The 12862-nt window shown below is 39.3% G+C and overlaps 1 protein-coding gene across 8 annotated transcripts in view; it reads right to left on the bottom strand.

Annotated features, from left to right (window-relative positions):
• The window catches only part of PLCB4 (phospholipase C beta 4), a 223036-nt gene that overhangs the window by 86215 nt on the left and 123959 nt on the right, over positions 1-12862 (bottom strand). For all 8 annotated transcript variants that reach the window (XM_062571532.1, XM_062571531.1, XM_062571537.1 and 5 more), the window contains 3 exons: positions 11235-11315; positions 10897-10956; positions 9433-9576 (listed from right to left, as the gene is read on the bottom strand). In XM_062571532.1, coding sequence (XP_062427516.1) covers positions 9433-9576; positions 10897-10956; positions 11235-11315 — 285 coding nt within the window. The remainder of the gene's footprint in view (positions 1-9432; positions 9577-10896; positions 10957-11234; positions 11316-12862) is intronic.

Raw genomic sequence — 12862 nt, 5'->3', positions numbered from 1 at the left:
CTTCATACATTCTTCTTTTACTAGAATTCTTAGAATTATTTATCCTCGATATTTTAACTGCATCTAAACTGCATCTTTTCATTGCACAGAGACAGAATTCCTGGAGTGAGAAAACATCGTATAATCAAAACAGCCAGTTAGGCAAACAAACATGCAGTGAAGTAATGCAAGGAGACATCCCCGGCAGTTTCTCTACTCTCAAAGCACGTTTCTTTCTTCCCCTGCAATATTTGCTCCGTCCCTGCTGCCTCAGCTGCCCTAATAATCTGTCCTACCGCATGTACTCAGGCTTTGCCAAGAGAAGAAGAAAACCATCTCTCCAGCACTCACAACTCAGACGCGGAGGAGGGTAAGAGACTCACACGGTCTCACCTCTGAAACAGCTTCCAAATTTGTGCTGAAAACAATCCATCAGTAAAAGCCTGCCCTCCCACTTCCCAGCTGCATGAATAAGAGAACCTCGTAGTAGTAGCATGGATGTACTGGCCAGGGAGAGAAAACAAGCACGGTTCATGGGGAGAGATAATGTTATTTTAATGGTATTTACAAGAAAGAATGATATAACTGAAAACAGTATTGATAGACTTACGGAAAACTATTATCTTTTCATACAAATGTTTCCTCATTTAAGGTGATACTGGAAGAACACCTGTAAGAATTTCAGGATAAAGTCCTGAATTCTAATCTAGCTTGTCTCAGGTATTTTTCAATCATTTTGAACTGTAGAAATCTGACTCCAGTTTATCAATCATCATGCGCATGTGTGTGCGTGTGTGTGTGCTGTCTCTCAAAAGCAACTAAAATTTCAACAATGATCAAGAAAGTAAAATGGCATATGCCTGGCAAACAAAAATAATCGCAAAAATAAATCAAGCTATATACATGGTGTGAATAGGTCTCCAACTTTCAAAAGCCCCTTTTTTTTCTGCTAATAAATGCAATCAGTGCAGTGCTGGCAACACCAACGTTTGAACAGGAAATACACACACTGATCAATTTTGATTTGAAGGCAACAGACTGCAACTACACCAGCTCTAACAAAATTTAACATTTCACTGTAAGATTACGCAGGACTCAGCTCCCAAGTCACTTCTACACATGAAGAACAGCTGCTAGAAAGAGAAGCTGCTAGGGAAAAACAAACAAGTCTAGGGAAAGATCAATACACTGAATATCAATTTATTTGCAAGAATTGTTCTGATGACTCCCACTTCAGAGGGACTCCCTCATCTTTACTCAGGCCCTTTCTGACAGATGCCAAATCAGGAACGGCTACCTCTGAATGTCCAAAGGGCACAAAAATGCAGCTGACTGCTGATGGAACACAGAAGAATCACATCTCTGCTGGCATCGAGCAAGGGAGTAATCTAAGAGAGATTCTGTCAAACTGTGAATCATCTTTACATTGGTACGATGCCCTCTGGGCAGGATACGGCAGTTAGAGACCCACACTTCCCTGTCTGTGCCACATCACACAGCTGCGCGATGCTGCAGCATCTGGCTGCTTGCACTCTGTTTGGGGCTAAAGCAGTTTCTGGGCACTTCATCAGATATTCAACGAGCTGGCCCCAAATCAACTGGGAATAATAGAGCTATGAAAAAATGCTTCTGGATTATGAACACATTGTATAGAAACAAAATGCTATAAGAGGAAAAAATGTCCTGACCAACAGAATAATACATAAGCTCAGTGTAAGACATTCAAACTATTTGTTAACTGGTCAACACAGAACATCCTTCTGAGCCAGAATCATCATTACCTTTAAGGCACTGTGATCCAATGCACGGATATTCACAAACAGCCAAAGTCTGAATACCGTGACAAATGTCAAACTGGCGATATATTGCTTCCCTGTCAACAAACCATTTCCAGATTAAATGTATTCTTGCGAAATGACCATGCAGAAGGGATGAAAGAATAATTCAGATTTTTCCCTGCTAACATACTATGAGGACACTGTCAGTTTTATGAATGAAGCTGAGACCTGTATACCTATATACGCAAAGGGGGATAATCATCATCAGTTTTATTCCTTGGTGCTCAGAATCTCAAATCACCGCCTCTCCAAAGGAGGAAAAGCCTCTGTAATACAATATTCTGAAATGAGGCAGATAGGAACTAGTTTGCTTGGGTCTTACAGTAAGTGGAATAATAAAATATTTTTGACTGAAATTCAGGATACATTCAGTTCTTACTTATGCTCATACTAAATATTTTCAGACTTTCAAAATATAGCTCAGTATATTTAACCTATTAATGTAACTCCTGAATGGTTCTCTGTATACCGAGAATTATTCTAGATTCATACAAGGAATCTGGGCCCTGCTGTCTAATCTTAGAGAAAAAACAATCATGAAACTAAACAAACAAACAAAAAAAAAGACACCTTGAACACAGACCCATAGGCTGATACAAGAGGCCAAAACCTAACTGCACCGTTGGAATTAGCCACCTATATTGTTTTTCTGTAACATGAACCAACATCGTCAAATGCCTCTGTATAGAGAGATAGAGAGGCAAAAAAAAAAAAAAAAAAAAAAAAAAAAAAAAAAAAAAAAGAGCAATTGAAGAAGCACTCTCTCAGCTTTTTCAGAAGAACTCAAATGCTTTGAGGCACTTAGTGACCCAGCCGTAGTTGAGATTCATTGATGAAACACAGCCAGCAGTGGCAGGGTGAACAGATAGGTTTGACCTCTCAGCTCTCTCTTAGCCATCCACCTTTCATTTAGGGGGTTTAAAAAGGGCTAAAATTATGACCATTAAGAAGGGCTAAAACTCACTCTAACCTGCAGCCCATGCAATTCCATACAAGGTCACCTGTGGCTTATTTATAGATGAGGCCAGTATTATCCAGGCCTCTTGAGGTGATTTTACCTTCACTTCTTCAGCGCAGTCTTTCCACAGTTGCACTCTGCTTAAGTCAAGTACTAAGAAAGCAGTAGAGGCAGAAAGGCACTGCTCTCTGATTTCGGTATTTACTGCCTGTGACTGGCTGTCAGAATCAAGGGCTTGATAGCCTGAAGGCCAGCACTTCCAATTCAATGTATTTATTATCTATGCCAATCTATGTAATCTCCCTGCAGCTCAGTCCTGTGGTCCACAGCCTACGAAACAGATCCCCCATAGACCTCCAGGCACAACCTGCTTCCCTGTGAGGGCTCCCCCACCCCGGTCTCACTCGGTCCCCGAGCACTATCATCATGCAGAACTCATGCCCCCAGGGACACCGCAGCTTATACTGCTTCTCCGTTGTGCTTGGTTCTTCCTCTCCACACAGTGAGTTGTTAAGACAGAGAAGGAAAAGCTCTGGCAGTAGTCAGCCTTTGGACAGTCAGTCTCGAGGTTTTCCGTGCTGCAAATTCAGTGGCACAGGTCTAGCTAGAGCAGTTTAAACCAGCCATTTCTTTCTGTTCATTACTGCTTTTCATGGAGGTGCAGTCCCAGATCATTCCCACCCCCTGCATCTGGAAAAAATGCAGAACTTCACAGAGGAAAATGAACGAAGAATGGGCACATGGTTGATTACCATGGAAGAATACTGGAAAACATCTCAAACTGCTTTTACTGTTTCCAGAGTTATTTGGCACCAACCCCGAAGGAATGATAAACTGTGCAATCCCAAACAGTGGTATGAATGTTAAAGGATCAGAAAACTTTGCTAGGCTTACAAGTCCACTTACAATAGTTTACAACTGCTCGGGATCAAGACTCCCTACTTCAGTAATGGGGAGGAAAAGTCAGAGCAAGCATATGAACTAGTACTGCCTGTTCTGCCTAAGGGATGCTTCAGTGTCAGACTACGGAATATGGGTGAAAAGCACTTCCCTGGCTGACGGCATAATTAAATATCCACTGGTTCAGCAATAGGACATGAGAGCAGAAAAGCAGAAGAGAATGTGAGAGCCCAAAAGCAGAAGCTACTAATTGCTGAGCTGAAAGATATGGTCTATTAGCTGAAGGGCTGCAAAAATTCATAAACACCTGCTGATCAGACAATGGAGAAGAAGAAAGAGAGGGTGTTAAAAAAAAGTCTCTATTGAGACCTGAAAGCTCTCATTTCAAGACAACTTAGGAATCTGCAAGCAATGGAAACTACTGATCAACAACTCATTTATTGACAGAATTTCCTCACTAACCCCATGGCCTTCCCCAAAGCTGCAGGGATGTTGTCTGGAAAAGCAGTGAGGTTAGTGTGATAACTTTGATGACTTTTGAATCTATTAAGAAAAAACAAACCAATACAAATAACCAAAATAATCTAGCTACTTCAAAATCCAACCTACTTTAATGAAACACTGTCCCCTATGTGCAAGGAGCAGTCCTGAGCTATACATGAGTGCATGGTTTCATAAGCTGCAGGTTCAGAAAGCCCATGGAGAGAATAACCAAACTTTCCCAAGTCTTTTCAAGAAAGAAATTGCCTGGCAGGATTCCCTGGTATTTTGCTCACATCTGCCGACACAGTGACCACTAGATGTCCCTCTTTTCTCAACACAGATGTCTCAGAAATAATTTCTATTCTGTGAAAACTGCCTCTCACACACGAGACAGCAAAAGCAAGGAGACTAGGCTAGTGACATTGTAAAATCCAACCCCTTCCTGATCAACAGCAGCATAGACTTGCTGGATATGACTATTGAAATTCTGTTACAAAGATAAAGGACTTTTCCTATTTTGAGTACTTCATTTGAAAAGCCAAGACACATACAAACACTTCATATTACAAAGCACCTGATACATCCAGACTGCTTCCACCATTCAACAAAGCTTTTCACCCTGGAAAACACTTGAAAGATCTTCTCTGAAGATGGCTGAAAAACTCATTTAGGTTGCTTTTGTATGTAGACTAAGGCAACTATGGTGGAGTTTTACAGAAAAACAGACTCTTCCTTCTCCTGGCTACAGAGAATCAGAGGTGAAGTTTTGAATGTCGCTAATTTGAATTAGCGACATTACCAAGAAAAAAACATGAGAAAGCAGAAAGGCAAGCACACTGAAATCACAGGCAGAGTATTTTAACCGCAGGCTAGATATGAATCCTGGCTAGGATATGAAGATCTCTCTACAGAGCATAGCATTTCATACTTGGCACAGAGCTACCTAAATGTGCAGGCAGTAGTCATATTGAAGACAGTCATAGTTTGGAAATGTTTGTTTATCACATAGGCTATGAGACATAAGCCATATACCAGCATAATGGGACACCCAGAACAGCAGTAGACTTTCAGAGTTCTGCCCAGTTATGTTCTGCAGTCTTTTTGGACAAGTTTAATTCAAAACATCAAAACAAACAAAAGCTATGGGAAAGCAGGACCTTTCTGAAATGTATCTGTGGGATATTCCTTTGGGAATCTTCTACTATTCTCTGGTTGTCCTCCCAGCCATCTCATTTTGGCAAATAATTAATATCTTGTTTCATGGAAAAAAAACAGAGTCAAGTGAAACAGAACTTTTTGTAAGTGAAAAACAGTCATAAAGCAGAACAGAAAGTATCAGTTTAAAGTGCTTTATCTTAGCAAAAACATGGTTGTTCATCTAATTGTTTTAAACAAACTGAAATCAATTTAAAAATGAATGACTATTCAAACTGAAAAGCTGAGAAGTTTAAGAATGTTAATATGAAATGCTTTCAGCTGCAGTCACCTCCAATGCCATAATACTATTAGTTATATAATAAAGCTGGTATTTTACCTATAGTCTGTTTCTTAGTATATGATGAGCAAAGTGTTTCAGCAGGTGCTATCCGCAATTCATTTTTGTGACTCACAGGTTAGCCATCGATATGCAGTTCAATGTCTCAGTGAGTAACACATCTGTAGAAAACATTTATTTTCTACCCACTCCTGCTATGCCATTGGGAAAGGTTACTCCCCTCACCATCTTCCATGGGGCAACTCCCATCCCCACCTACCATCAGCAGAATGATTTGTGCAAGCACTTCCTAGAGCTAGGTTATCTAAACCACTGGCGTTAGCTTCACCCCTAAATTGGTGAACTTAATCCTCTGGCTCTTCCTTGAAATGAATTAGGGAGCATTCACACAAACTCCTGTACCGGCAGGGCAGAGGGAACAGTATGCTCTGGCAGAAACGCAGAAACTATCAGCTGTAGAGACAGTTCCTTCCAGCAGCACAGCTGGATCAGGGAAAGAATGGCTTTTGCAGCCAAATTTACCCCTACTATGCAATAATATCGAATAATGTAAAAAGAGCTCACTGCACTTAGGTTCATTTTTGAAGTTAAACTCCTTAATACAGTGCCAAAGGGATAAACAAAACAAGTATAAAGTCCAAATCTGGGGTTGCTAAATTACAATAGCTTCACTGGATTTATGCCAACTTTGAATAGGTAGCCTACAGCCAAAATGCCCTATGCTAAAGACTCATACCAACACCACTACATTGCCCCTGCAGTAAGGAAATTCACCCCCAAATATTCAGTGATCCTTCTGAATGTCCTAGATTGGGGAAAGCAGATTATCAGATTATTAGATCACAGAAAGTCAATCTAGTAATTAAAAAAAAACCCTCAAAACCAAACAAAAACAAAACCCCCAAATCCCTCACATACACACATACTTTTCTAATGTGCATTTTTTTTAGCTCACAGGAATTTATATAACCTGATTTAATCAGGATTCCAAAAATTAGATTTTAGAATCCACCGTTTACAGTTGTACTCTACTGTCATATGAAAGTTGCTTTAGGAGTAGACCATGACAGCTGCTTGGAACCAGACATAGAGTCCCCCTTATTTTGTGATGGTTTTAAGAGCAGAAATGAAAACCAATTTCTCAGCTGAAAACACCAATAAAATTTAAATAGATAGAATGTAAATACCAGAGTTGGAGTTTGGAGACAAGTGGAAAGATAATAAACACACTCTGCTTGCTGGAAGAGCTGTACTTGGAGCTCAGCAATGGCTTGGCCAGACCTGTGGAGCTCATTGCCACAAGAGGCAGAGGAAAGTCTGGCTGCCCAGGCACAGAGAAGCTGACAGATCCCAACTAGCCACCAGGACGGAGCCCTGCCTGGAAGGCAGGAGCTCCACACATGCCATGGCACACATTTACAGTGAGGCACCAGCGAGGGATGGCTCCTCTGCCTTGCTGCTCTGCTACTTGCAGAATCTGCTTCCCACTGAAACTACTCCTGGCCACTACCTTCAGGGTAGCCTGAAGAAGACAGGAATTTATATACATTTTCTTCTCCTCCAGGGCTACTCAGTCCCAGCCACATTCCAGCCTTCAGCGGCTAACAATTACCTCTTGGCCTCATTTCAGGGTATTATCTACAGAAGCAGAACACCTTCTCCCAAAAAGAAAGGTTTGGGGGCTTTTGCATTTGGATCTGTTATCAAATCCCCTTGTTTTAAAGTATCGCAATCATGTGTGGATCAGTCCTAAACTTAGCAATATGTATATAGGGAAGAATACTCATCTTGCTCATGGCAATAGGTGGGAAAACAGCAGGAACAATTAGAGATGCATCCTTTGCAAATATCTGGGCTGCTCAAGCTACAATTATTGCCCTCTTTCCTCCAAATTCTTGCCTCTGTCATTTCATTGTGGGAGCTTACCTTTGAATGTGGATTAAATCAGGGCCTGTTTTAAAGTGCAGTAGGAACTGCATAGCTACTGAGTGCTCCATACAGACTCTTCTTCCAGAAGAGATTTACTACGTCCCAGAATAAAGATGTCTTGTCATGAATAAACTAGGAAGAATTAAGCAGGGACAGAGTAGATAAATCCTGGAAAATTTTCTTTTAGCACAGAAGTGTAGTGGGGGGTCATGTATTCATCATACACAAAAGGTCAGTACAGTGCAGACCTCCTCCAACTTACTTTCTGTATACCCATACCTCCAACAAAGTCACAGCTTTAGCTGCAGTTTTAAGAGCCCTACATTGTTTTTGGCTTGATATATTGTCACCTTGTGTCCGAAACATATCAGATCAGGTGTTGACAAGTCCCAGGCATGTGTTTTTGCAACCTGTAAGTATTTTTCGTGGAAAGACTCCCAGGAAAGACTCACAGCTACAGATCTGCCAGAGCTGACCCACAAACACACTGCAATACACGACACATCATCTTGGATAAGTATCTTGGCTGTTAATGCAGCAGTATACACCTTAGACAGTATAATCATCTTAAATTTGACAGTCTATGTAACTGGTCAATATATACTGTTCACAAACAAGTTGGTATAATACAGTTTATCCTGGTCTTCTTTTAGAATAAATCAGAGACATTGCTTAGTTAAGTATAAAAACGAATGCCTCCTGTGCTTCTCTTTCATTGCTTCTTAAATGTTTTCAAAAGCTAACAGCAGCACAATGTTTCTCCCTGAGAAAATACACACAATAAAATCAATTTATTGTATCTAGGTAAGTCATACAACTATGTCTTCTATCGTAGAGCTTACTCAATACTCCCAATGGCTACGGAGGTTGGGATCCAAGCACTGAAAAATCAACTGGGTCTGCCAAAGGATTTAGTGATACTGCATTCAACAGATACTCTGTTTTAAAGGAGGGGATTTAGCAGGTGTACTGTTACTGATCACTGTTCTGTATTCAGCCAGAGGCAAAGCAGGGTATAACAGATGATAAGTGCACACAAATCTGTAAGTGTGCTTGCCTTACAGGACAGAAAAGCAAAAAAAAAAATTGTATTTTAAAAACTCCTTAAATCTCTGGACTGTACCTATCAGTATACAAACAGTCCTCTGGATCAAGTTTCTCAGGTAGAGCAAATTACAGCAGCCAGACCGAGTGCCAGGCCACGGTGGGGCCTCAGAACTTTAAGAAGTATTGTGAACTGCCTTAAGCTCTCAAGAAATATGACGTGTGAAAAAGCACCATTGTTTTCGTATGACTGTTCCACGTAAATAGGAAATAGAAAACAAACTGGGTATGCTGGAATCCTCTTAACTGCATAGAATTTTCTTTCCTGCATTTGTCTTTTCAAATAATATGAACTAGTGAATACAATTAGGTTATCGCAGAACAAAATTTTGGAGAGCTGAGCTCCACCCACTAGGAAAAGGAAAGTAATTGCACTTACCTTCAGCATCACAATGTGCCACAGAGCTGCTGTGTAATCTGCTCCACATCGTCTGCTGTATAAACACTACACAAGGCTGCTAAATACTTGGGACAATGCTGTACCTTACACTTAATGGTCTCAGTGTCTACTTTCGATAAATTATTATGCATGCAAAGACTCATGAAGTTGCTATTTCCTTTCACCATAGCACACCAACATTTTACAGAATGCTCTAAATGGATGTTTGTTGTCCTTTTGTAGAGCGTGGCAGCAGACATTAAAATGGGTATTTCAGTCACCCAGGCATGCTGACTTGCTTCAGAAAAACAATCTAGTGGAGCTGAGGAGCTCTCCTTTTGTTTAACATTGTTTAACTGTGGAATACCTTGGCTACTTCTGTGTTTTCTGCTACCATGAAAGTGAAGCTGATGTTCACCAGATCTATGCCACTGCAAACACATACTATCCGTCCTTCCAACTCATTTTCTGATTTTCCAACAGCCTCAAGTGCAGTTAGTATTTTGGGATCCTGTTAAACAGAATAAATAACCTGTTACATTTGCAATACTTTTATTATGCAATACACTATGGTAAAGATGCATTTCTGTCTCTATATACATCTTTAAACCATTGCCAGTTATCTTAAATGAGTGCTTTCATTTAGAATTCTTGTGGTGAGCCCCAAAACAATATATTCTAATAATTATGAGCATGATTGTGAGAGTTCAGAAGTAAATGAGGTATATCAAATACATTTCAGAAAGTTAAATTAAAAATTACATACATTACAGTCATGAAGAAGAAAAATAAATCACTCCAAGGACTGGAAATGGATTGTTTTAATCTCTAAGTAAATTATTCCAATCTAGTTAAGTCTGTAATTACTGAAAGTTATGACCTGTGTGACTTTTTGCTGTTTCTTAACGTTGTATCTTACAAGCTGATAGCTTTCCTGAGAGTCAAAGGCGATGGACTTAATGGGCATAGAAAGCAAACTACCCATGTAAAGACAGAGGTGAAGTCTGAAGCATATTGATATGGTTGTCTCCACTAAAACATGAGGCCGTCTGCACTACTACTTCTCATGCCCCTTTTCTGTTGGGGAAACATTTTAGTCTATCAGCTCTCAAGAGAATTACTAAGAGATGGTTATCTACAGTTAACACTGAAAGCTTATTGCTTCAAAGTGTAAATGCAGAACTGTTAAGAGATGCCTCGCTGGACAAGAAATCTTCAAAATTGATCTGAACAGACAGGCCCAAATGTCATCTCAGAAGATTCTACATATGCTTTCTACAAAGTACCATTTAAATTATTTTCACAGCTTTGCTTTTTTGCAGATTTCTAACTTCTTCTTCTGCTGATTTTCTTCAAAATGGCAGGGAGTGACCACTTGCTCCAGTGTATTGCTGCCACCCCTAACCATCTAACTGTATAAAAAGGGATGCAAGCAAAACTTTCTAGCTTTTATGCCAATGAAACAAGAAGATTCAGCAAATTTTAAATGGATGGGGGGAAAAATGGCATAAGAAACATTGTTTTCCAGATACCTAAAACAAGTATCACGACATAATTTTCTGAAATAATTAAAAACTCCTGAGAGACTCTCTTTGTTTTTCATTTATTTCAAACATTTTTCAGCTTTCATAGCAGCCTGAAGGTAGAGTGCTGCACTGAATCAGAAAGACCAGATAAAAAATTTCACACTGCAATTATATGAAATCACTTAAATTCAAAACTTAAAATTTTAGACTATAATTGCAGAAGAAAAGCTGTGTTGCTGGTATTTTGTAACTAGGTGAACTGCATTCTGCACTTCACCTTCGCAGTATAAATTAAACAAGAGTACCTTTGGTACAGCTCCAAAGCGAACACTGTTGATCAGGGAGCACTCTAATACCTGTCCTTCCTGAAATACAAAGAAAAGGTAGATGAGTTCAAAGGTCTATTGACACATGGCTCCAGGTAGGAAGTGAAGCAAAAATAAATAGTCTTATTTGCAAACGCTGTTAATTAACACTAAACAACATATTCCCCCTTCATTTCTGTTAATTCTCTAAGTACTTCACTTCTGTGAATTCTAAAAGAGGACTAAGTCTAGCTGTGTAAATAAAGTCACATAGCATTTTTTAAATTTAAAAAGATTAGTACTATGTAATATACATTACTGACATAATTGTAGTATACCTTTCCTTCACTTTTCCAGCTCAGAAAAAAGCCAAATTCATCCACTTGAAAGAGACAGTTGGTTTCAAAGACAAAAGACTCCTATAGAAAAGAAAGTATAGACCAATATTTTAGTGACTTTGAAAAATGCTGTAAATTAATTTCCTCATCAAAAATAAGCTTTTTACATTTTCCCCAACTGTGTTCCTAGAGAATTTTCCATTTTCAAGCAATCAGAAATGATGAGTGAGGCTTTTAACTAATGATCAATTATAGTGATTTTTTCTTTCTGCTGCTATCTGAGATATTAGGATACCCTTAATTAATATCTTCCTACTTCTCTTTGCAATCATGAGGGTTTTTTGTTTAGTTTAGTGGGATTTTTTAAATAAAAGCAGTGATTCTTACCTAATCAAACACTTCAGTGAAACAGAACTTCAAAGACAACATCCAAAATATGGAAAGGCTAAAATTATGCAATCTGCCAATACTGCACTTGGGATCAAACCACCGTATTTTACTGTAACATTTAGAATTCAGAAATGCTTCTCTGTTTGACTACCACAGTATGTATGCCACAAGTATTTTTTAGTGAGTGTATCAGGCAAGTAGAGTTTAAAGGATATTGACATATAGCAAAATCAAGAACGAATGGCATACAAAGAGACGAGGCATGGCAAAAAATCAGATGAGTTGAATTAATGAATTTCCCCCACACACCTCCAGCCTCAATTAATACACTAGATATCAAGCAAAATGTAGGGAGATATCACACTATGCAGAATCAATCATTTTTTAAAAGAGAAAAGGATCTAGGGCTTCATGAATTAAAAGGCCACATTAAAACAGCAAACAAGCATGTGTGCAGGCTACAGCAATGCTTAGTGATTCAGAGTTCAAAACTTTGTTCTGTTTTAAAGATAAAGACTGGGGGGACCTTTCTGATATACCATGTCCTCTCCAGTTCATCAGGACCCTCTACAGGACTCTGGAGCCCTAGCACTGTACTGACACGTTATATAATCTTATTTAACTCATCATTTCTCCTTCTTCCCACGTAACCTTGTCTGCTAAGATAGGGAAATAAACATGGAATTTCAATGAAAATTGGAAGCCTAATCTGAAACATTTCTCTTGAAAATTGCAAGTCCTATGCTGCAGTCACTGGCTCTCGCTAAGTTTGCATAGCGTGCCTAAAGCAGAGGTCTCTCTCTTGGGTAGGCTATCTAGTTACTACTACAACACAATTAAATAACAGCCTATGTATCTCATAAATCTGATTATACCAAACAGCCAAACCATTAAGTTCTCACTGTTTACAGGCTACACATCTTAACTTCTGAGTTACTGTTTTTTACAGCCCTTCACGATTCCTGTAAAATTCTAGATGAAATATAGAGTTAGCTACCCAAGCAAAGGGCTTACAATGTTTTCAGAAGAGTTCCCTTCAATAAAACTAACCAGGCTTCCAACTGTCCCCTACCTAACCTGGTGTAACCCTTAGTAAAACTTGCAGCAAGGAATGCAGACAATGACATACAGACAGACGGACAACATTTTGCACTGAAGGTAGCAAGTAACACCCCTTTCTCTAGGGCTTTGAAAAGCAGCAAATTCAGCTGCAAGGAGTAATACTTAACAGTGTTGAC

Source organism: Rhea pennata, chromosome 3 (genome assembly GCF_028389875.1).
Source record: "Rhea pennata isolate bPtePen1 chromosome 3, bPtePen1.pri, whole genome shotgun sequence".
Lineage (NCBI taxonomy): Eukaryota > Metazoa > Chordata > Aves > Rheiformes > Rheidae > Rhea > Rhea pennata.
The sequence above is the reverse complement of the archived record's forward strand: the minus strand, read 5'-3'. Positions and strand labels throughout refer to the sequence as shown.